Source organism: Diabrotica undecimpunctata, chromosome 7, assembly GCF_040954645.1.
Source record: "Diabrotica undecimpunctata isolate CICGRU chromosome 7, icDiaUnde3, whole genome shotgun sequence".
NCBI classification, from domain to species: Eukaryota; Metazoa; Arthropoda; class Insecta; order Coleoptera; family Chrysomelidae; genus Diabrotica; species Diabrotica undecimpunctata.
In genome coordinates this window covers 80,422,921-80,446,774 of record NC_092809.1, presented here as the reverse complement: position 1 = coordinate 80,446,774, position 23,854 = coordinate 80,422,921, and the positions used below count along the sequence as shown (strand labels likewise).

General features: G+C 33.7%; 1 protein-coding gene across 1 annotated transcript in view; it reads right to left on the bottom strand.

Annotated features, from left to right (window-relative positions):
* The window catches only part of Vinc (vinculin), a 453,217-nt gene that overhangs the window by 241,276 nt on the left and 188,087 nt on the right, over positions 1 to 23,854 (bottom strand). Inside the window, exons 11-12 of the mRNA XM_072537619.1 lie at positions 16,830 to 17,027; positions 16,680 to 16,771 (exon numbers count right to left, since the gene is read on the bottom strand). Coding sequence (XP_072393720.1) covers positions 16,680 to 16,771; positions 16,830 to 17,027 — 290 coding nt within the window. The remainder of the gene's footprint in view (positions 1 to 16,679; positions 16,772 to 16,829; positions 17,028 to 23,854) is intronic.

The following is a 23,854-nucleotide window of genomic DNA, read 5'->3' as shown; positions in this document are numbered from 1 at the left end:
CAAAAATGCCTAGACAACATGGCACTTTCCATATCCGAGTCCAAAACCAATATATGTAAGTAAAATAGCTATGAAAGTTCGAGCGCAAAACAGGTCATTTTCCCATGTAAATCTCCATAAGAAAATCTAAGGTCCATTCTGGTAATTTTTGGCTCTTTTCGAAGTGGAGGCGCGACCGCTCGTCGGATCGCGACGTATGAGGTGTCAAACGAACGGGAAGGGGACGGGGAACACGTAGAGAGAAAAAACAAAGATGTCAAATGAAAGAGGAGGGGGTAATGAATACATGGAGATGAAAGACAAGCAACAAAATCAATGCCAAAACGGCACTATAACGTATCTCAGGGTCTATTGGCCCGATTACTACGTATGAGGTATCAAATGAATATAACGTACAGCAGCGGCTATCGCCGGAAATGAAAAGAATAGGAATGTACAACATCGTGACGTGTGAGGTATCGTTGGAAAGGGGAGGAAGTAACGAATACGTTAAAGCAAAAAAAAAACAAAGATGGCGTCATTGCCAAAAGGATACTAAGCTTGTAATGTCTAAACGAATCAACGTTTAACAATGTGCAAGGTATCGATGGAAAGGGGAGGGGCAAACGAATACTTTGACACGAAAATAAAGATGACGTCATTGCCAAAAGGACACTAAGCTTGTAAAGCCTAAACAGCTCAACGTACAACAACGTGCAAGGTATCGATGGAATTGGGAGGTGGTAACGAATATGTTAAGACAAAAAAGCCAACGCAAAGACAATGCCAAAACGGCACTATATCGTTTCTGTGTTGTTATTAGTCAGATTACTACGTGTAACACGTTAAATAAAAGAGGAGGGGATATCCAATACTTTTACACAAAAACAAAGACAAGACATTGCCAAAAAGGCACTACACCATATCTTCGTTTCTATTGGTCCGATCTTCGCGAATGAGGGCTCGTTGGAAAGAGGAGAAGATATCAAAATATGTTATCATAAAAACAAAGACAAAGACATTGTCAAAATGGCACTATATCGGATCTTTGTTGCTATTGATCGAATTTTAGCATAATAGACGTTGAAGGAATGGAGAGTAGTAACTGAGGCTAACAGAGAAACAAACATGACAACATTGTGAAAACGACGCTAAATCATATCTTTGTTGCTATTGGACCTATTTAGAAGGGGATTCCACGTACATTACAGTTCATCGAAACAATCGACCAATGGTGGTATAGGAACATCCACAAGTAAACGCCTGAATGGTGACATGTCAACGCCCAATGATGACATGTAAACGCCCCAAACCGTGGTGTTACGTATTCACGTATCACCAGGCCCTAACCAATACGTACCCTCATGCACCACACCCCAACATGTATCGACCACTGATGACATAGGAACGGTAAGTAAACGCCTGAATGGTAACATGTAAACGCCCCTCAACACAATGAGAATGAAGTCATGACCAAAGAGATTCCACCCCGAGGCGCGCAGTCGTGTGGGATAAAAGTCGACCTGATAGAGGTTACATGATTGAATAAAATTCAGTATGTATCAAGCCTTCTAAGAAGTAAGATGGATAAAATCAAGTTGTTCAGAGGTCCGAACGCAGTCAGAAAAATAAAACGCTTAAATTTAGATGACATACTTATTGATCAATGGATGACAAACATAGAAGTTACCTGCTATATCTTTTATATCAGCGAAGAACCAGTATGGTTTGTTCTATTATCAAAATGCGCCTTTGATCCACTCAGACAGCATGATGTACCAAGAGTATTAGATTACGTATATACATTACCTCATCATCGAAAAAGAGGATACGCATGCAAACTTATAGAACATGTAAAGAAAAATAACCAATTCACAGCATTTTGCTCCAACAAAGAATCGAAACGGTTGTTTATTAAATGTAAATGTGTTAATCATGGAATAATGAATTATACTCTAATGTTTAGATATCCATAATAAAATCGAAATAAACATATAAACAACATATCGTGCTTTATTTCTTCCACACTTATTTCAGTCTACCACACTGTACTCTGTAATAACGGAATAGGTAATAGAATATAGAAAAACGTGATATTCTCAAAGGACATACGATGGATATATCGCATCAGAATGACTAGAAAATAATTCACAGGTAACCTATCGATGTTTAGCAATTTTAAACTTCGGACAACAACATGTATCGTACCCTAAGGCCGTCCGCACATGAAGCTACTAAAAAGAAACCAGTTGGTAACTTTAGTTACCAATCAGTTGCTTATTAGTTACTGTTCATGTATTTTAATGAGTATCCGCACACAGCGCTACCAGTTACTAACCGGTCTCTAATGCATCAGTGATCAGTCCACAGCAGACTGGACGTGCAGGTCGCTTGGTGACTAGTTTCTAGTTTGTTGTGATATTTTTAAAGTTTACACGCGAAATGGCGAAATTAGTAGAACAGTCGTTTAATATAAAATTAGTGCAAGAAGTGGAAAAACATCCCTGCCTATACAACTATACGTTAAATGAATATTCGCGTAAAGATATTACCGGAAAGTCTTGGAATAATATATTATATGGTATTCCTTCCCGTTTTCGTACATAATTATGTAGAACACAAACATATTGTGTTATCTTAATAATTTTTTCGAGTGAGTGACATTTTTAACGCGATAATAACATTCAATAATATATAATATAAAGGTTAAAATTTAAACACCCTATGACAAAGCTACTCGTACAGGCAAGAAGTGACTCGTTTCTATTAATTTTCAGTAGCGTAGTGTGCGATTCACAGTTAGTAAACAGTTGGTAATTCTAGTTACCAACTAGTTTAGTTTCTTTTTAGTAGCTTCATGTGCGGATGGCATAAGGAAACTGATCGATTAGAGTAAGCTGATTTTATGAAGTTGGCAGACCAATATTGATAAGCTTCTCTTCTATACAGCGTTCCACGTTAAGAAAATAACATTGCGGAGATAGGGCCATGTATTTCTTATGGACGATAGAAGCGCAGCGATGCCACGATGAACACAAGCACTATTCACGGTTGTATAATTTGTATTTTCGTTTTCACAGACATGAATTAAATAATTGTTTTTTAACGTAATTGACCAAAAGTGTCCATTCGAAACAAGAGATGAAAAGTAGGAAAAATGATTTTAATTAAATAAATAGTATTTACAACAGATAATTTTATTTTAATTATAGTCACGACAGTTTATTTGCTTTTCGGTAAGAATATCATATACCATGAATCATAGAAATCAGTAGAAAATATTGCTTAGTTAAATCATGCACTTTGCCGGCTATTTAAGATTTAAAAGCAAATAAACGGACCGCTTGGTATGCGTATATCTAATTACTAATTGCAACTTAAAATAATACGGTATTTTAGTAAATAACTCTGAGACTACATAATGATAATAAGGCTTTGTGGTTCTTCAGTTGTTATTATGACTTTACAGTTAAATGTTAATTGAAAATGGAAATTCGAAAAATATATCGACAATCTAGTAAACCGCATGCCTGAGAGTTTTGACAACACTGATCTCCATAAGCCTAATGTTATTTTCTTAACGTGAAACGCTCTATAGTATATTTATTTGAACAGTATCATATGCTGAAGTTATATCCAAAAATGTAGCCAAAGTGTTGTAGTTGTGTGTGAATCCTAGGTAGATGTCATTTACTAGTATCGTTAGGGGTTATAAGGAAGATCTTCCCTTTCTAAAAGCATATTGTGAGTCAGGTAATATTTTTTCATTTTCTAGCCAATATTAAAGCCTGTTTTTTATCATTCTTTCCATGGTTTTAAATATACACGATGATAAAGCTATGGGTCTATATGAATCTGCATTTCCGTTCTGTTTTACAGGTTTTTTTATAGGTACTACGATGTATTCTTTCCACATTGGTGGAAAAGAAATCTTTTTTATCCAAATTGAATTGAACAATTCTAACAGGTCTTTCTTATGGTCTAAGGGCATTTTATACAACATATTGTATGAAATGTTATCCGCCCCGGGAGATTTATTATTTGTTGATTTAATGCATTGATCGAGTTCCCATAATTGAAATAGTGATTGTAGAAAAGAAGTGTTTCTATTTACGGTAGCTATTTGTTGAGTAATGTTGTTATCAAAACATGGGGGCGAGATTTTTGTGTGGAATTCGTTTATCCAGTCTTCTTTGGGGTTTATTGGGGGTTTATTTACTTGTTTTCGGTTTTTATATCGGTTTACTTTGTTCCACACTTCTTTAATTGGTGTATTTTGATTTAGATTTTGGCAATAATTAATCCAACTTTTTTTCTTAGTTTCTTTGAAAGTTTTTTTAGCTACTGCATCAAGTCTTTTATATTCTGTTAGATTATTAAGATTTGGAGCATGTGTGTAGGTTAAGTAAGCTTGTTTTCTTGCTTTAGCATTCTATGTTACAGGTTTCATTCCACCAGTCCTTCGAACAATGATTTCTATTTTGTGTGTTTGATTTTTGTAAGGGAATTGCTTTGTTGGCAGCTCTGTTAATATTGTCGATAATCCCCATTAGTGATGATTTTGGTTCTGTAGCTTCAAGTGTAGCGGTGTATACATCCCAATTAGCAGCCTTGAGTCTCCATATGTTATGTTTTGTCTGTTTAATTTGCGCAAGCGGGCTATTCCTTCCAAATTGTATGTGTATTGGTAAGTGGTTAGAGCCATAAGGTTCTTCTAAAGTAGACCACGTAATCAGGTGCGTCAGATCCTGTGTACAGAGGGTCAAGTCTACAGCTGACTTCTTATTCTTTGCTAATGTCCGTCGAAAATGGTGATCCGTCGTTCAAAATTACTAGGTTGCATTGTTCGATAGCTTCCAAAAGAATCTTGCCATAGATATCGTCATATCCATCATTCCAAGCCAAACTATGTGCGTTAAAGTCGCCCCCAATTATGAATGGTTTTGGAATTTGTTCCAAAAAGTTGATCCACTGTTGTAATGATATTCTAGTTCTCGGTTTAAAGTATACTGAAACGAAGTAAATTTTTTTATGTATAAATGCAAAATTAACCGAGATACAAGTATGTTCAAAGTTTATTGTAGTTGGAATTCTCTTGGAATATTCTTGGTATATTAAGTCCGATTTTAATAAAATGGCTGAGCCGCCGTACCCGTCGTCCCGGTCACAGCGAATATTGTTGAGGCCTTTAAAATTATAATATTTTTCTGCTTCAAACCATGTTTCCGATAGAAGTGCAACGGAGTAGTTGCCCCTATCTAGAAGATATTCTAGGTTAGTTTTATTAGAAACTGCTGAACGGCAGTTCCATTGAAGAATATTTATTGAATGGTTGGGGTCTGAGAATGTGATGACGTGTTTCCATTTATAGTTAATTTGACTAAGTTTTCGAGTTCTTCCTTATTTATATTTATACTTTTTGTTACTAAAACTTTTCTGATAATTTCTATAACTAATTCTAATATTGAATTTATCATGCTCAGGTCTGAAGGAGATGCAACTGAATTATTATTAATATTTCCTTTATAGTTAATACTGTCTAATATTCCTCCCGTAGGTAATTGAGATCTAGGGGAAGCTATAATTTCATTATGCAAAATTAATGTTGGATCTGGACTATTTGGTCTCTGTCTTTTAAATGTTCTAGAATTTGTACTATTTGAATTATTGTAAAATATGTTATTTGTTGACATTTGGTTAATTGAATTTGATGGGAGCTGGGTAAGTGTATAATTATTGGGATTTAATGGAGGGAAAGTTTTGAGGCAGGAAATGTTTGTAGTTTGTTCCATATGAATGGTTGTTGCTTTTGCATAGGAGTTTCTGGGGAACTGTCTGTTGGCATCTTGATAGCTAATAATACTGGAAGACATAGCGTCTTTTACAAGTTTTTGACGTTGAAATTCCTGACGCGCGCTCAAATTTGTAGTAAAATGATTCTCCGAACAATTAAAACATTTTGGAGTTATATCGGTCGTTTTACACTCTTTTGAGTTGTGTGATTCCTGACATTTATCGCACCTAGCCCTGTTCTTACACTGTCCCCCCGTATGTCCAAATCTTAGACAATTAAAGCATAATAGCACCTTTTGTTTATATGGCTTGACTTTCTTTAGTACCTTGTTGATTGTTACATATTTTGGTAGTACCTGTGACCTAAAACTAACTACACATGTTTTTGTTGGAATATATTGAGTACCGTTTTCATCTACTTGCCTCCTATTTAATCTTTTGACTTGAATGACTTCAAATTTACAGTGTAAATCGTACATTTTGATTCTGTCTTTAACATACTCTACTGAAAATTCTGTGGAAATATCTCTTATTACGCCCTGTCTAACTACAAGAAACTTAGGAATGTATATGTCTAAATTATTTTTTATAAATATTGCTTCATTTTTTTTAGATATGATATAGTTCGCCGATTTATAATCTTTAAATTTTATACGTATTTTATTTCTCCCTACTGCGTCAATGCTCACAATTTTTTCATCAATTTCTTTAAAATTTGTGATAATAATGTCACCTATCCTTAAAGCGTTTAACCTGCCTTTAAAATCGGGTGAATCATTTTCCAAATACACGTAATGAGGTCCCAAGTCGTTTTGTCGGTAAAGAAATTCCTCCCTTTTTGTTCCTACTTCTTTGTTTATGGTATTTGTTGTTGAAGTGTGTACATTAGCAAAGTCATTATCGATAATGGGTTTATTATTAACAAGTTTTGTGGTACTTATCTATATAACCGGAACCAGATTTTGAAATCCTAACAGCTCCTCCTTTGAAGATGATGCATGTTCTGTATCCATTTGGGTTTCTAAAACATTGTTATCGGAGGCATCGCCTCCGCTAACTGCACTCATAAGTTTTTAATGTCTTTCCCAATTCCGCTTTTTTATTTGGTGTAATTAATTTACTTTTAAAGTTCACGAAATATTTATTTATATAGCTAATTTATAAACACCGGTTTTAAAAACAAGCTTCTTTCTTACGCACGTCTAACTACCACGACTAATGAAAGCTGACTGTGAATTTAATACTTAAAGAGCAACATGTTTCTTTGCTCGACTTGCACACCCGGTTCTTGTCAGTTAAAACGACACAGACCAACTGGCTGAGGTGACAAGAAATTTAATACAAAAAGACAGAGTTAACATGACGAGGTATGGGTATGTTCAGAGACTAATGTAATTATTAAAAAACTTTAAAATTATAAAATTTCTGTAATAATCCCTAATATCTTATTAATGAAAACCTTTAGTTAGAATTAAATTTATTTAAATGATAATATTTATTGTCTTAAATCTGCAAATCTCTATTATTGAAAAAAACAAGTTAGTTATTGAATAAGTTTTAATCTACGACATCATAAGTATTATGAAAAATCGATTAAGGTAGAACATGAAAGAAAGTGATGTGGTACTGTACACATAATAGTGTAAGAAATGGTATAGGAAGTAGTATATACTAAAAGATTAACCTGAAATCCAAAGAAATTGAAGTTAAAAAAAAATTGATTGGGTAATGGTGGTTGCCTAATGACGGTAAGGGACCTGGTGTGTAAATATCTGAAAGTTTATAAAGTTAAATAGTAAAATGAATATGCCTATTAAGAAAATGTATGTGATGATATGATAACAGAATATGATATTCTAACTATTATTATATTGTAGTTTTGTTAGTATGAATATTGCCCTGTAGTTAAAATGGATATAGAATGAAATGAAATATATGAAGCTAGGAAAATGAATGAAATTTAATAAAAGAAAGAGGAAATGTAAAATGTTGGTTTAATAACATCAGACAGAAAAGAAATTGAATACTAATGTTGTGAACAGCATGAACAAAGTTAGATAATTAAAATATGTAAATGGAAACCAGACGTTATAAAATGTTTGATGCTAGTAGGGTGGTTGGGAAAGAAGGAAAACAGAAGCAAAATGAAAAAAGATGATATTTAAAGGCAATTATTGGAATGTTGATTTGAATTAAGGGAATAGTTGTCGGTGTATGGGAGTAAAAGGTCGATTTAGGGTAGTTTGGCGGTTAACACAATTGGGGCTGGTCCTCATGTCTCTGGAAATCTCAAGGTCATCATACAGGTCCAACCTTAAGGTGTTTCTATCTTGGATGTTGTGAATTAATTTGACCCCATCAGGGATGTTAAGATGACGATTGTTGACTTTGAGGTGATGAGAAAAAGCTGATGTATTATCTCTTTTAGAGTGTTCTGCAGATCTAGTTGAAAGTGACCTATAAGTCCTGCCAATGTAGGAGGCATCGCAATCAGAACAAGTCAGTCTGTAAACTCCACTACGATTCATATAGTGTATTGTATTCTTAGTATTTGTCAAGAAATGGTTAAGAGTATTTCCAACTTTAAAAGATATGTGTGTGTTTCCTGAAGAATTAGTTATAATACGTCTGATATTTTCAGATAATTTGGGAGTGTGATATGGTAGAGACCTGTAAATTGGGGTAGAAGAAGAAGATTGATTAAAACAGAATTTTAAAGCAGTCTAGATTCTCTTTTATGGATGAGTTTATCTATTATAAAAGGATCATAACCATTGTTGACAGCTATTTGTTTTATGATGTTGAGTTCTTTATTAAAGGAGTCACTAGACATAGGTATTGAATATAGTCTGTGGATGAAACTTCTGAAAGCAGCTAATTTGTGTGATAGGGGGTGATTGGAGGAAGAATGAATGACGTGATCGGTTTGGGTGGGTTTGCGAAAGATACCAAAGTCAAATTGATTGTTGAGTCTGGTAATAGATAAATCTAGAAAGTTATTTGCTTGGGAAGATTCAAGTTCCTTTGTAAATTTGATATTTGGGTGGATTTTGTGATTGGATTCTATTCTTCGTTCACAAATTGTTGAGAGCACGAAATATGCCTCAAACTCATAAAACGGTCGTAAATCATAGGCGTTCCTAAGGTGTTTATTCATTAAATAATAATATAATGTTTTAATACTGTTATATATAATATTGATAATATTTTAATACTAATATATTTAGCAAAAAAACAATTAAAACTTTCACGACTAATGTTGGTTATTATATTATATTAATAAAAATAAGAATTTAACCATTGACAATTTTGTAAATAAGAATACCTTATCTCTTTGGATATTTCAATACTAATCTTCGCGTTCAATCACTTTACTAGAAAACCTGGAATTCATATCCGAAGGTACTATTCGTTGCAAGATAATTAAGATGGAATTCCCCAGATTTTTAATAATATAATTATATTCGAAACTTAACTTGAAAGGGTGAAGTTATTACGAACGAAAACAATTTTTTTGTTTAGTACGTTTTTGATCGCATGTAATTTACGGCTCGTAAATTACATGCTCGCTATTTATTTTGAATTTGAATAGTTTTCTAATCGTAATTATATAAGGTAAGTAATAGTAGTTGTAATCGTAAGGTATTAAAGGGGAAAGGCGCAAAATGTTCAATGTGTTTCAAATGTATCCATTTTTTTTCAAATCCTGAGAAAACTAAAAAGCATTTTTGAAAAATTTAAAGGCAGAATGAAATATTTTTTAGAATAAATAAAAAGTTTCTTTTGCATGCAATATTTTCAATTAAAAATTATACTATATTTTCTCTTTTATTTTCACCCCTGTTACATAACATATTAAAATAAACATTGTAGAAGTTTTCAGGGACTTTCTGCCCTGAGTAATAATGTAATCTTTCATTCTGCGTTTAAATTTTTCAAAAATATTTATTAGTTTTCTCCGGATTCGAAAATAATGGATACATTTAAAACACATTGGAAATTTTGCCAGAAATCTTTTACAAATGGCAAGAAACTTTTTATTTTTGAATAAAATAAATAAGTTTTATTAAAAAATACAATTTACATAAGTACAATTTAAAAAATATATTTATTTAGTTCAAATAAATGTTTCAATCATATACTCTACGACACTGGTCGTTCATCTCTAACCATTCAAAATACCCCCGTAATAGGATTATAAGGTATTGTATTCCTTCGGATATAAGGTGGGTTAGTCGAAAACGTCTTAAACCGTCAGTTTTAGGTTGGTTTTTACTATTATATCGTATTACCTATCCTCTCTGTGTTTCAGTTTTCTAATTAGGGTTAAACTTGTAGTGAGCTATCAACAAATTGTGAACCGACTATAAATGATCCATAAAGACATCAGCCAGGAAGGGGGATAAGCAACTGCCCATTGCTAAACCATCAGGTTGTTTATAAAATTTGTTATTAAATTGGAAGAAATCTTGAGATAGACATAATTCAAGGATATCCAATATTGATGAAATGACGTTGGACTGAATCGACTTGTTAACTAGGAGTGTTTTTACCAGACTAAGAGTTTCAAGTTTGGGCACTGAAGTAAATAAGTTGCTAACGTCAAAAGAAAGCATAGTAATGTCAGGATTGAGACTAATGAGTTGAAGTTTATCAACCAATTGATATGAATTTATTACAGTAAAATGTGAAGTAAAATTAATTAGATTTTTTTTAAAGTATTAAGTATGAATTTAGATAAAATAGAGACTGGAGTGTTAATGAATCTGACAACAGGACGAATGTGAATTCCAACTTTATGTATCTTAGGCAAGCCATACAACCTTGGGATGAGAGGGTTACCAGGTAGTTTGCTGTAGGGAGCATCATGATTGGAAAGAAAATCAGAATGTTTTTTGACATGATCTTTGAGTTTGGATATAAATCTATTGGAAGGATCAGTCGGTATAAGAGTGAAGTGATTGTCATCTAGAAAAGGTGAGACTTTATTGTCATATGAATCACGGTCTAGAATGTCCAAACAATTACCTACCTTTATCAGCTTTAGAAAAAATTAAGTTATGTCTCGAAATTTTATGTTTGATTGATTTAAGGGTTTTAAGCTGTGATTGTGTTTTTTGGAAGGAAAGATGATGAGGAAAAGAAAAGTTTAGTGTATCTGAAGAGTTTGATGTTGAAAAAATCTTGTTTTTAAATTTATTGATGTAACGGTAACAGGAGTTTCTCATTGACGTTCTTTGGGAAACAGATAATGAAAGGTTTTGGATTACTATGTCTGTCTCAATGGATAGACTCTCAAGATCGTGTAAAGACAAATCTTTAGTAACTGAGTGTTTGAGACCATAGTTTAGAAGTTTATTCCCATCTTCTGTAAAGTTTATATCAGTAAGGTTTTTTATTCCATGATGAAATTGAAATTCTGAAAATTTTTTGTTATTTCTTTCATGAGAAGAATGATCATGCAAAGCTTTAACCCTGATAATATTGATAAGTATATTGTTTAATTTATTGAATTTAATTGGGTTAGCAGAATCTGCTAATAAAGGTTTTCATTAAAAAGATATTAGGGATTATTACAGAAATTTTATAATTTTAAAGTTTTTTAATAATTACATTAGTCTCTGAACATACCCATACCTCGTCATGTTAACGCTGTCTTTTTGAATTAAATTTCCTGTCACCTCAGCCAGTTGGTCTGTGTCGTTTTAACTGACAAGAACCACGTGTTCAAGTCGAGCAAGGAAACATGTTGCTCTTTAAGTATTAAATTTTTATCCAATGTCATCGACCTAGTGTCACAGCTACAATTTTAGTGTTGGCTTCAATTACAAAAGAAGGCACTGAATATTATCTGATCTAGATCGAAAACGTCACGTTATACTACTGTATAAATTTTGACGACACTTTTTTAAAAGCTTTAATATGTTTTATATCTAAATACTTCTGTATCAGTTGTTTATTTTTACTTTTCCTTTTAAAATTTAAACACAAAAGATACCTGGATTGCACTGCGGTTTTACACAAAAATGTTGAGGGTGGAAACTAGATTTCACTGGAACTTCTGGGGGTAGAACTGGGCTTAAACTCTCTGCCACCCGAACAAAAACTGCATACCACACTGCGAATTATTGAGGTTGGAAGTTGGGGCACTGGAACACCAACTTTGGAAACTTTTCTCCTTAAAAAGCTGGAACAGGTAGAACTGAACACAATGGCAAAATGTGGTTATCTTTCAAAATCTCACTTAGACTGCAACTACACATTGAACTGCTACTATTAACTGCCACAAAACTACTTATTTTCCATAAAAAGGGACAAAAAACGAGAAAACATTTCAAATTCGACGAAAAATTTGGACTCACGCTGAAGTCAATCACTCTTGAGCACGCCTTAGCGAGAGTCAGTCAATTCTTGTAACTGTAACTATTAACTTCACACTGCTATACATTTTACCATAAAAAAGGACGAAGGACGAAGATATTACAAATTTGAAGAAAAATTTTGACTAACACTATAAGCAATGCAACCGACAGCCGCCTTAGCGAGAGTGATGTGATTCTTAAAAATCATTCGCTTACCAATTTAGTATAAACAAAACATATAAACTGGAATATTTCGTTCATTTGACGACGAAAAATATCTTAAAGCGGTTTCGATCAAAAGGATAAAAATGAAATACACATCTGTTTTACATAAACAATCTTTTAAAACGATATTATATCGGCGACGCAAAAGGGATCGAAATATTATTTCGGTTTTTTTTTACACATACCGATAGGAAATGAAATACATTAAAAATATTCTTCGGTGTTTTAATACATATACGAGGGGACTTCAATATATACCAAGGAATTTACAACTGCTACAAGCCATCCTGACTATCATATGGCTTTCCTCCTGTCATACTATGCAATGTGCCTGGCTTGGGCACTACTCTACTATGTGGCCTTCCTTCAGGCAGTTATAGCACGACGTTGTTCTGTCTTTGCCCAAATTCCAGGCACCTATAGCATTTAGTGGGGGTGTATCGTTCTATAATATGGCACCCCACCCATTCCATTTTGATCATTCGAAACCGTCGTCTCTGCTCTGCTCTGGTTGCACTCACGACCACTGTCGCCATCTGTTGGCCCCACCTATTCTCCCTCTGGGTCTTTATCCCAATGTCATTTTTAGGGATGCCACTCTATTTCTGGATGGTCCCTGTAGAATCGTTTCGGTGACCGACGGATCGAGTTTCATGACCGTGAAGAGGTCTTCTTTCCTCCTCACGACTTTATTGCCAAGCTCTTGCTTGAGCTTCTTCGCCGCCTCCTTGTACTTTAATTTGACCTGTATGTCCTCCCATTTGTTTTTTAACAGGTCCACATTCAAACTCATTTTGATCACGTCAACCTTATCATTTATTTTCTTGATCACTTTCGTATGTCATCCCTCCTGTTCTTAAGAAGGCCTCTTCTACTTCCCTTGTTTGCCCCTAACTAGGAACCACCATGTTACCTCTGTTTTTTCGCCCTGCGAATTCCAGGATTTTCCTCATCTTTACTTTTTCGGTGTTGTTTTCCAAGAGTACTCTTACTTCCTTTATTTCTTTCCCCTATTGTTTAATGCTTTATATTATTTTTTCGGCCAGATTGTAACCCTCCGTGCCGTCCTCTTTGTTTTCTTCCCCTTGTTTGGCTGCAAGTGTATTTCCCGCCTTTTCCACCCCTCTATTATCCCGGATAATTATTTCCTTTCATTTTTTATATCGTTTTCTAATTCCTCTTCATTTCTCCTTTTTTTGTTATAATAAGGTAGTCTATCTTTTCTATTGAATTCTGTCTGTGGGCAGGCCTGTTCTCACGTGGTTTTCTGGTACACCTCTTCCCATTTTTTCTTAAAAATTCTTCTAAATGTATATATATTTCCTCCCTTGTTGATTACATTTTTTATTCGTCGTCTTTCCTTCTTTTGCTTTTCTTGTTCTATTTTTGCTTTACACTCGTCACATTTTATTTCTTCCATTTTGTTTTGCTCTCTTGTTTTGTTGTTTAGGGATTTGATTTCCTTTATCAACTTTTTTACGTCCGCCTCTACTCCTCCTTTCGCTTTGAGGATGTTCATTAGTTCCATGAGTTTCCTGTTAATTCCTTCCTTGGGGGTTTCCGCCTTTGTGTTTAATATTGTTTTTGCGTTTTTTTTCTTTGTGTCTTTTGTTTTTTTTATTCTCTTGGTTTCGGGACTATCTCTTTTCCTTTTATCCTTACTTTTATCGTTCTCTCTGTCTTCCTCTTCTAGTAGGAATGCGGCCAAGAGGCTATCGTTTAGGTTGGCTTCCCACGTTGCGTTGATGCGAGCACCAGGGGTTTCTATTCCTTCGTTATGTTGTTGTTCCTCGCATTCCTTCCCAGAATTATCCAGAACTTGATCCCCTACTAGTGTTGATTGTCTTATAATCTGCGTTGATCTATTTATTGTCCGTTTATTTCTTTGCATCTCTAAGAGTTCCATCTCAAAATTTCTACTTTCATCTTCTTCTATGTTTCTATTTACTAGGTTGTCTAGCAACTGTTCTTCACTGATTTCTTTGTTCCCTTTTTCCATTTAGTGATTGCCTTCTGCCTATTCCCTGTTCTGTTAATTGATGTCTTGGTTTTGTTTTTTTTGTAGAATCCATATAATTCCCACGAGTCGGGCCGTCCTACACGTCAAACGCGGCAGTGCTCCCTTACGGCGTCAAGGCTTGCTACTCCGGGAGGTCGCCAGGTATCCTTGAGCTTTCGTTTGTGGTGCTCTAAGCACTGCATCTCCCAGCCATCTTAATCTCTGCGCTATAATAAATCTAATTATATCTCCTCGCTTCAATATTCTTAATTTTTCTTTATCTTTATGTAACTACTGGTCTGATTGCTACTGCTACTACTACTACTACTCTATATATTTTCAGCTCTGTATTTCTGGATCTTCTTGGAAGGAAGTTCTTGTCCTTAATTAGTCTATGATATCTCCAGTATCTTCGGTTGCCTGCTAGTATTCGCTCCGTTACTTCTTCATTTCTCTTATTCTTGCCCTTCACATTACTCCCAAATATTTATTTAAATCGCTGAACTCTTTCAAAAATGTAGTTTTCTATCTTGATTTCTCTCGTCTTGTTATCTTCTCTTCTAGTACACAGTAGATGTTTTGTATTTCCTTCGTTAATTTCTAGACCTCTTTTTCGTGTTTCATTTCTCAGGATTGTTGCTTCTTTTAATCTTTCCTTGTCTCTTCCCATAAAAACTATGTCATCTATCTGCATACGCTACTATTTGTGTTAAGGAGTGGGCTATATTTCCTTTAATTTCGCTGCCCTTGATTATTCCTTCTATGTTAAATTGTGTGATTGACAGGGAACCACTTTGTCGCACTTTTGTTTCTATTGCAATTGAGTTTATGCTACCTTATTTTGTTATTATTTTAGCTCGAGATCCATCAGTAGTCATTTTTGTTAATCTGCCGGTATATCTTGATTTTTCATTTCATTAAATAATTTATTTCGTCCAATATAGTCAAAGGCTTGTCTAAAGTCTACGAAGGGAGTGGATCGCATCTGTAGTGGATCTGCCTTTCCTGAATCATTACTGGTAGTCCTCAATTTTTTTCTTTGCGAAGTGAGCGAGTTTTGTCTGATGAAAGCTGTTAGAATTTTGTAGGTTGTACTCAGTAAAGATATTCCTCTATAGTTGTTACAGTTTGTTACTTCTCCTTTCTTAAATATTGGTATAATTCTACCTTATTTCCAATCCTCGGGCATTACTTCTGCTTACCATATTCTAACTATGAGATTGTAGATGCCTGTTAATAATTTGTCCCCTCCGTTTATAATTAGCTCATTTGGAATTTCATCTGGGCTAGGTGTTTTTTGTTCAGTTTTATTTTTTTAATGATGTGTAATTATTCATCATAGGTTGGTATCCCTATTTCATTATCTCCCATGTCTCCTATCATTCCTCTTCAGGGCTTTCTTTGCATCTATATAGTTCTGTTAAGTGTGTTTCCCATGATCCATTGTCAATTTTAACGACTGGCCTGCATTTTTTTTTTGTTGAGCTTTTAGGTATCCAAAGAGTTTAGCGGTGACGTTACCATTGTCTTCTAGGTCCTTTAACAACTCTCCACAGCTTTTTTTGTTTTTGCAATAATGGTCTGCTACTTTATTTTTTTCTTTGTATTTATTTCGATGACGTTCGTCTTTAGTTGATACCTTGTTGATATGCTCTGTTTGATTTTGATTTCGCATTCTGTATCGAACCATTCTTTCATTCCTTTTATTTCCCTCTGTTCTAGCACATCTGTAGCTGAAGTCAAGATGAATTCTTTTACACTTTTCCATATTTTCATAGTGTTAGTGTTGTCTTCGTGTATTAGCGTCGTCATTCTATTTTTTGTTTTTATTTTTAATAATACAATTATAAATGGCCCTCAAAAATAGTGCGATAAATAAAGTGATTTATATAATCCGAACCTTTAAAGGTAACTCTAATAGAGCATGACGAAAACTTACAAACACTTTACTCATTACACACAATACACAATTTTTCATTCATCATTTTAAATATTTTCTCCTCAAGAAATTTCTGCTACATGGATGTGTAGGAAGGTATTTTCCTTACCAACATTGTGCTAGCAAAATCAAGTATACTTGCAATACACTCATATCTTCAAAATATACTTAATATACAAAATAGACATAATTTATTATTTATAACAAATGTAACATTTCTTTTTAGTTGTTAAATAAGCTTAGTTTTAGTTGTTAAGTAAAATAAAATCAGTTATAAGTAAATCTATATAGTAAATTTGGAAAATGAATTCATATGTGCAAACAATTCAACATGTTTACGGAAATCTGTTACAAAATATATAAAATTATCAGGTATACTTACTGTTTTATTTGAATCTCTCCATCTTGATGAAGCAAAGGAATCATTTGGATTAACAGCAACCAATTTGGCATCTTGCACCATTGGAGGAACGGCTAAAAAAATATAAAAAAAAATATATAAAAGAATATAAATCAAGAATTCTGTTTTTACCGTTTTGTAATGAGTCCGAAGCTCTGTTCAGATTGGTAATAAAGTTTTGGTCTTCCGAATTGTCACTTTCTTGTTTTGCGACTAATAGTACTCTATTTGCTAATCTGGCAATGGCTGACGTATTATCAACCATTTTCTGAGGTTGTCTGTTTTTAATAGCCTCTTCACATAGAAAAGTGTGCTTTTTCATTTGATCCTCTAAAAAATAAATATATTAATTTCTTGTTTTTTTATATAATTATAATTAAGAAAACGTTAGTTACGTCAACTTACTAATAAATATCTGACTATAATTTTGTAATCCCGTAAATATTAGTTATCCATAAAGAACAGGCAGTGTTTTAAAATTATGTTGTACAGATACACATTCTATTGCGGAAAATATACCTTTTTTGCTTAACTGGTGATCAAATATCAACCATTGAAGTTCTAAGTATTTTAAATAATTTTTTATTGACTTATCAAACTTATTTTGAAATGACAATTATTCACTTTTTAATTATAGTATGTTTCACAGCTATAAAAAATTACCATGCTACATTACAATGCTAAGACATTCACCTAATATTTACACAGAATAGTTGAAAACACAGGTAAAATTTAAATATGGATAAAATACAGTAAAATTAATGCTTGTTAATATGTATATTTATAATATTACATAGTTATTGTATGAAAGCGTTGCACTCAATACAAAAACATGTGTTATATTATTTATTGCTAGCAAAAATAATAAAGTAACTGCATTCCCCGGTTAAACAACGTTGTCCCCGGCTAAATAAGTAAGAACATGGGTAAGTAGATGATTCATTCCGCTGTGTTTAAAATCATCATTATCTATTACAAGAAACACTTGTCTTAGTTGTAGAATGTCTGCTAACAGTGTCAGATGGTGTAGGTAGTGGATTTTCTAAACGGATGCGACTCAAGCATGCACAAAGTACAAATTACGCTTCGTAATTTGTACTAACCATTTTAAAAATGTCGCGTACATACGGAAGTGCTATATAGTAGCACTAGTAGAGTAAAGTACATTGTATTTTCGTTTAAAATGAGCTTATTTTAGGCAAAAAATTTTGTTTGTAACTGACAGGTAGTTAATTTTATTTCAAAAGTTTTTAATTTTAGTGAAGTAATCAGTTTTCTACAGTGGAATTCAGTTTCCTATAGAAAGCCTTCTCTGCATGCTCAAAAAATATATTGTCGCATTTCCGGTTGCTACTAACTTTGTATCTCCTTAGGCGACCTGAATAAACGGAGAATTTTTGTTTTAACTTGTCCAGGCAGTGTTGAGCTGTGTTGTTTTCTGGATCATGTTGGGTCTTGGAGTGTTCATAATTATTTCTTCTTTTAATTACTTTTGAACTTCTTACTCCTCAGATGTATTCCGTAATTTGTCCAATATCCCTGCACAATAATTCAATTTTCTGTATCAGTCGTTTTTCTCAGGGTGCAATTCTGTTTTCAGTTCTTCCGATATTAGCATCCCGTCGTGTTCTGATCTTAATGCCCATAACATTAGCAACTGCTGTTGCTGCATAGTAAATCAGCATATGCAAATATTCTAATGCATGGGCTTCACGGTATAATTGGGTAGGACTTCACTGTTCATAATTTCTAACAGCGCACCTAGTTTCGTACAAGAGTTTATTTTCGGTAGCGGTGGTGTGCTAAGTGGGTTTGTCCCATTAATCTTGTACGGCACCTGTCATTTGCTATTGTGCAACTCGTTGTTATCCTGCCGCGTATTAACAGGTTGATTGCATGAGAGGCTCAGGAATCTGCTCATTAGGGATTTGATTAGGGACTTGATCCATAACTGGTTATGAATCTCCCGTTCGACTTCGCTTCTGATGATATCGCGTCTAGTTTCCGGGATAAGATTATTTCTTATAATTAATTGCCCGGTATTGATCTGCAATTCGCTGTTCAGATACTTGAATCTCTGGGTACTCCCTGCAGAATTCGACATAGAGATAGCCGTCGATAGCCGATCGTTTCTCGAGCAAGGTTCGTCACCTTGTTGTAATAGAAGCATAAAATATTTTCGTTTATAGACACACAGTCCATTTCATGCTCTGGCTCGGTCGTCCCGCTTGAGTGAACGCCGGTTGATCCTTCTCTCGCCGGTTGATCTCCTTTGAACTCACCTTCAGTGAGTGGAGCTCTTGTTGTAGTTTGGCTCACTTGTGGTGGTTATTGTTGTCGGGCTGTAGCTGATTGTATGACAGGGGCTCGCCTCGTCAACACCCTGCCACCGACGTCCCGCATGTTGTCACGTCCAGCGCCGGCTTCAGACGTGCCCTGGCGATCCCCGGGCAGCGACCCTAAACATAAATTATTTATTAATATCTATATTCATGGGTGTGCATTTTATACCTACTGCCAGGTATCAGTTTTTCTTCTACGGCAGGTATCCCTGCTACCCCCTGGGAATCAATGCTAAAATACCCACAGTATCACCCATTTGCCGGGGGCCTCCCCTGATAGACGAACTGATAAAAACTCCTACAGGTTATTATTATTATCCAGATTTAGTCATAAGGCTCACACTCTCTCTAAGAGGAAAATTCACTTATCTCAGATACCTACGGTATCAAAAGGATTGAGCTCTGGTGGGGCTCTTTCCGTATTATCAAGCCCCAGGTGACTTGGTATGCTGGAGTATGTCCCAAACATTTTTGTACACATCTGGTCGTCGAGAGTAGTACAGCTTTCTGCATGATCTTATATAAATGTTCGTTTAGACGCAGCTTTTTTATGTTTTCTATATAGTAATAATAGGTATCGTCTGGATACTTTCCATTCTCCATTGTCTCCTTATTTGTATTTCCAGATCTCTGTACTTGCCGATCTTTTCGTTATAGTTAATACGCAGGTTATTGTTGTTAGGTATCGCCACATCGATTAGTGTTGTTTGTCTCTTTAGTTTATTAACTAGCACGAGATCTTGTCTATTATGTGCTACAGTTTCGTCTGTGAGCACAGTGCGATCCCAGTATAGCTCGTAGTTCTCAAGTATACTCTCAGGAACGTATTGATAATATGGAAGACGGTTTGGTTGTAGGTAGAAGTCCCAGTTTAAAAGCTATCTCTTGATGAAGGATCTTCCTTACTGTCATGCCGTTCTTTATTTTCAGTTGCAGCAAATGTCTGGCAGCCTCTAGTAAGGTGTTGAATGGTTTCTTGGGCTTGACATATATATCAATATTTGTCGTTTTGGACCTGAGGGTCTGTGACGATATATTTCAAGTAAATTTTGGTTGGTATTACCTGATCCTGAATGGCAAGTAATGAACCTTCTGTTTCAGGGAACATCTTTCCTGATGTCAACCAATAGTTCGACGCTATATTGTCGAAATAGTCTTGTCTAACTGTCAAATGTTGCCCGTGCATAGATTTACCCATCCAGATGCGCATTTTTTAGTTCTGAGTAAGATGGTTTATACGCATTTCTGGTTCCCTCAGTTTGATCGGTGTTGTATCATCTACTGCACAAATTGCGCGATGTAGAGTAAATGTCTCCGCCTTCACCTGAAAATAAGTTGTTAAATCAGTAATCTGTTTTTCTAATTGCTAACTTATATCCATAACTCCTCTTCCTTCTAAATATCGTGGTAATGTCGTTCTTTCTACTGCACTTCGAGGATGGTGTATTTGTGCCTTTTGTGAGGTGTGTTCGTGTTTTTCGCTGAAAAGTTTATATATACGTTTTAGTCCACTTAATAATCCCCAATGAGTAGTTAAGCGTGGAAAATGCGTATGTTTAATGCCTTAAATTTTTACTATTAAAATCTGAACGAGTAGCTATTTTTCATTTCTTTATTGTCAATTTTCCGCGCTTGCTTTAGTTCTAGATATTTATACATGTCATTTTCGCCCATAACCTCGATGTTTTGACCATTTTGCATATCCAATCCTCCAGGCTGAACCTTTCCCTTGACTATATTTAGTACACATGTCTAGCCCAAATTGCATACTGATATCATTTGAGAAAGTTTCTACAGTTTTTAGCATTTGATCTAAGTGATTTCGAGTGGAAGCCATTAGTTTCAAATCATCCATATACAACAGATGATTAGGATTCGCGACTACATACAGAATTTCTGTTTTTAATGCTAAAACCTGAGTCAGTGGAGTTCAACAGCTGGGATAGTGTGTTCATCGCTAGACAGAACCGCAATGGACTCAGCGAGTCTCCTTGGAATAGGCCGAGGTTAATTGTGATATTTTCCGTTTCGATATTGTTTTCACAAGGTATTTGGAGGTGAATTTTAGTCTTCCAATCTGTCTGGACAAATTCGGATGTAATTAAAGTCGTGGAGTATAATATAGTTTTATTGACAGCTACTGAATTGGTACACTATAGTTGTTGTTGAGGTAAAAATTTATGATAGACTGCGTTCTAAACTAGTCCCGAAGCTATATTTACAAACTCACTAAAATGCTACGATTCATCAAATAAGTGTATTGCTCTCGGCATAGAACAAAAACCTTTTGACTTTTGAAAGCTGGCAAATATAATTTGAACCAAGAAAATGATTGCAGGCATTTCCTCAATAAATATTAGACAATCTATAGTTTACAGGAAAATGAACAAACTGTAATTAAGCTACAAATCGATATGTTTCACAATTATACACGGTGAAACTATACAAAGTCCGGAAATTAAGATTAATGTGATATTATAAATTAATGGACTAATTTGCAATTGAACATATTGGCCACTCTATAAGAACCAAGCGACCAAAAGAAAATATCTAAATACATGAAATATAAAATAACATTAATAGTTTAAAATAATCACAACACTTCATAACATCATAATATTAATTTACTAGGTTTTTGAATTATCTCACCTAAGTCTCCCTATGTTTCTCATTTGTGAAATATCATCTATTCCCTGTTCCACATTTCTTATTTGATGACTATTCTACTATTTATTTGGATATTTGGTTGCATATCGTCTAATTTTTCTTCTGTCTTTCTCCTGTCTTCGTTAATTTTTACTTCTAAGTTACATTTCTGCAACTCTATTTTCTGTTCTATATCTATCTTATTATCTTGAATAATCCTATTTACTTCTGTCCTCTCATTTTCTATCCTTTTCTTGTAGTCATGCCGTATATTTTTTATTTCATTTGCTACTTTTTTCTCTGCAGCTTCAAGTTTTTTATCTATTTGTTTTTCTATTTTATTATTATTATCTTCTATTTTCTTTTCTAATTTTCTATAATTCTCTTCTATTTTTTTCGTATTCTCTTCCATTTTCTGTTCCATTTTTTTCATGTCTTCTTTGACTTCTTTTGAATTCTCTTCCATTTTTTTTGTATTCTCTTGTTCATTGTCCATTGTCTTGTTCATCTGCATCATTATTGACATCAAAGCTGCCATATTGACATTTTCCTCTCTTTCTGGATTCATTTCTGCAGTATCTTGTGGAACTTGAACTAAAATCTCCTCTTGTACAGGTTGTGTTTCTACTTCCACATCTTCTTCATTCTTTTTGCTTCTTGTACCTTTCTTTCCTTGAGACATTTTGAGACTTTACTTGTTCAAATATAATTAAAAATACAATCTATAATTTTTTTCTTTCTAATGAAAATTAATTTAATTATATGAGAGCACTTATCTTCCCAAACTAATTCTTTTAAATAGAGGGCCCCGCGGTGTGCGCCAAATTGTTATGATGTTTTGTTTGTGTATAGTTTTATGAGCAATGAGTGTTTTTAAATAACATAAATATAGGGTTTTTATCGCGGTTCTCAAAGAATTAGTTTGTAAGCACTTTTTGAAATTATCTTTATTATAATTATTATGAAACACACATATATATCTAATATAGACAATGTAAATTTAAAACAAACTATCTTTAAATTGAAATTCTTATGACACTAATTAAATTATATAGACAATGTAAATTTAAAACAAACTATCTTTAAATTGAAATTCTTTGAAATTATATTAACAAAATTTGGCACCTTTCTGTCACTGAATGCCTAAATGAAACTGTTTTCCAAAATAAATATTTTAATCACCACTCAATGTCTTCGTTGTCAGCTTCGGTTATCCTTCTTTTTGTAAACTTGCATTGCCAAAGACACCACAATGTTTCAATTATCAGCTTCCACCATTTTAAAATATTTTCTTCTTAATAGTATTTATAAATCGGTAAATATTCTTAATTCTTTATACTTATTGCTTTTTTGTTTATTCTCCTTTCTAATAATCTTTTTTTCTCTTCCAATCTCCAATCACCATATACATAATATAATTTTTAATCTTAATACTACTCTCTTAATTCTATTTCTTAATCTTCATCTAATATACTGAACGACTATACTAATTGACTATATTGAAAATACTGACTCCTATACTGAACTTACTGACTAACTGACCATTTTGAATCCAAATCACATGGTATTTATATCATTTTAATGTTCACGAATATTCTTGAAAGAAAATATATTCGAATCCTTCTATTTCATAGACATTACCATGTTCGCGAAGATTCTACTGCGAACAAAGGTTAAATTCTTTCTATTGACGTCTTATTTTATATTTCTAGATAACTCTTTTCTATTGTATCTAGAAAATTACTATTATAACTAAAATTCTATCGAGAATTTTATGGAAATTTAGGCTTTTCAGATCAAAATATAAATTAAACATTTTAAATTAATAAATGACACTATTTTGACTCCATAATCATACACAAAAGTTCCTACCACTAAATTCACTTCAGTGTATACTTGGTTGCCTACAAAGATGGAATTTTATGGAAATTTAGGCTTTTCAGATCAAAATATAAATTAAACATTTTAAATTAATAAATGACACTATTTTGACTCCATAATCATACACAAAAGTTCCTACCACTAAATTCACTTCAGTGTATACTTGGTTGCATACAAAGATGGCGTATTCAAACATATTTACAATATCATAATTATGAAAATAAACAAATACATTGCAAAATCAAAAAACTTTTTAAACTTATTATTATGTTAATTTATTAAGAATGC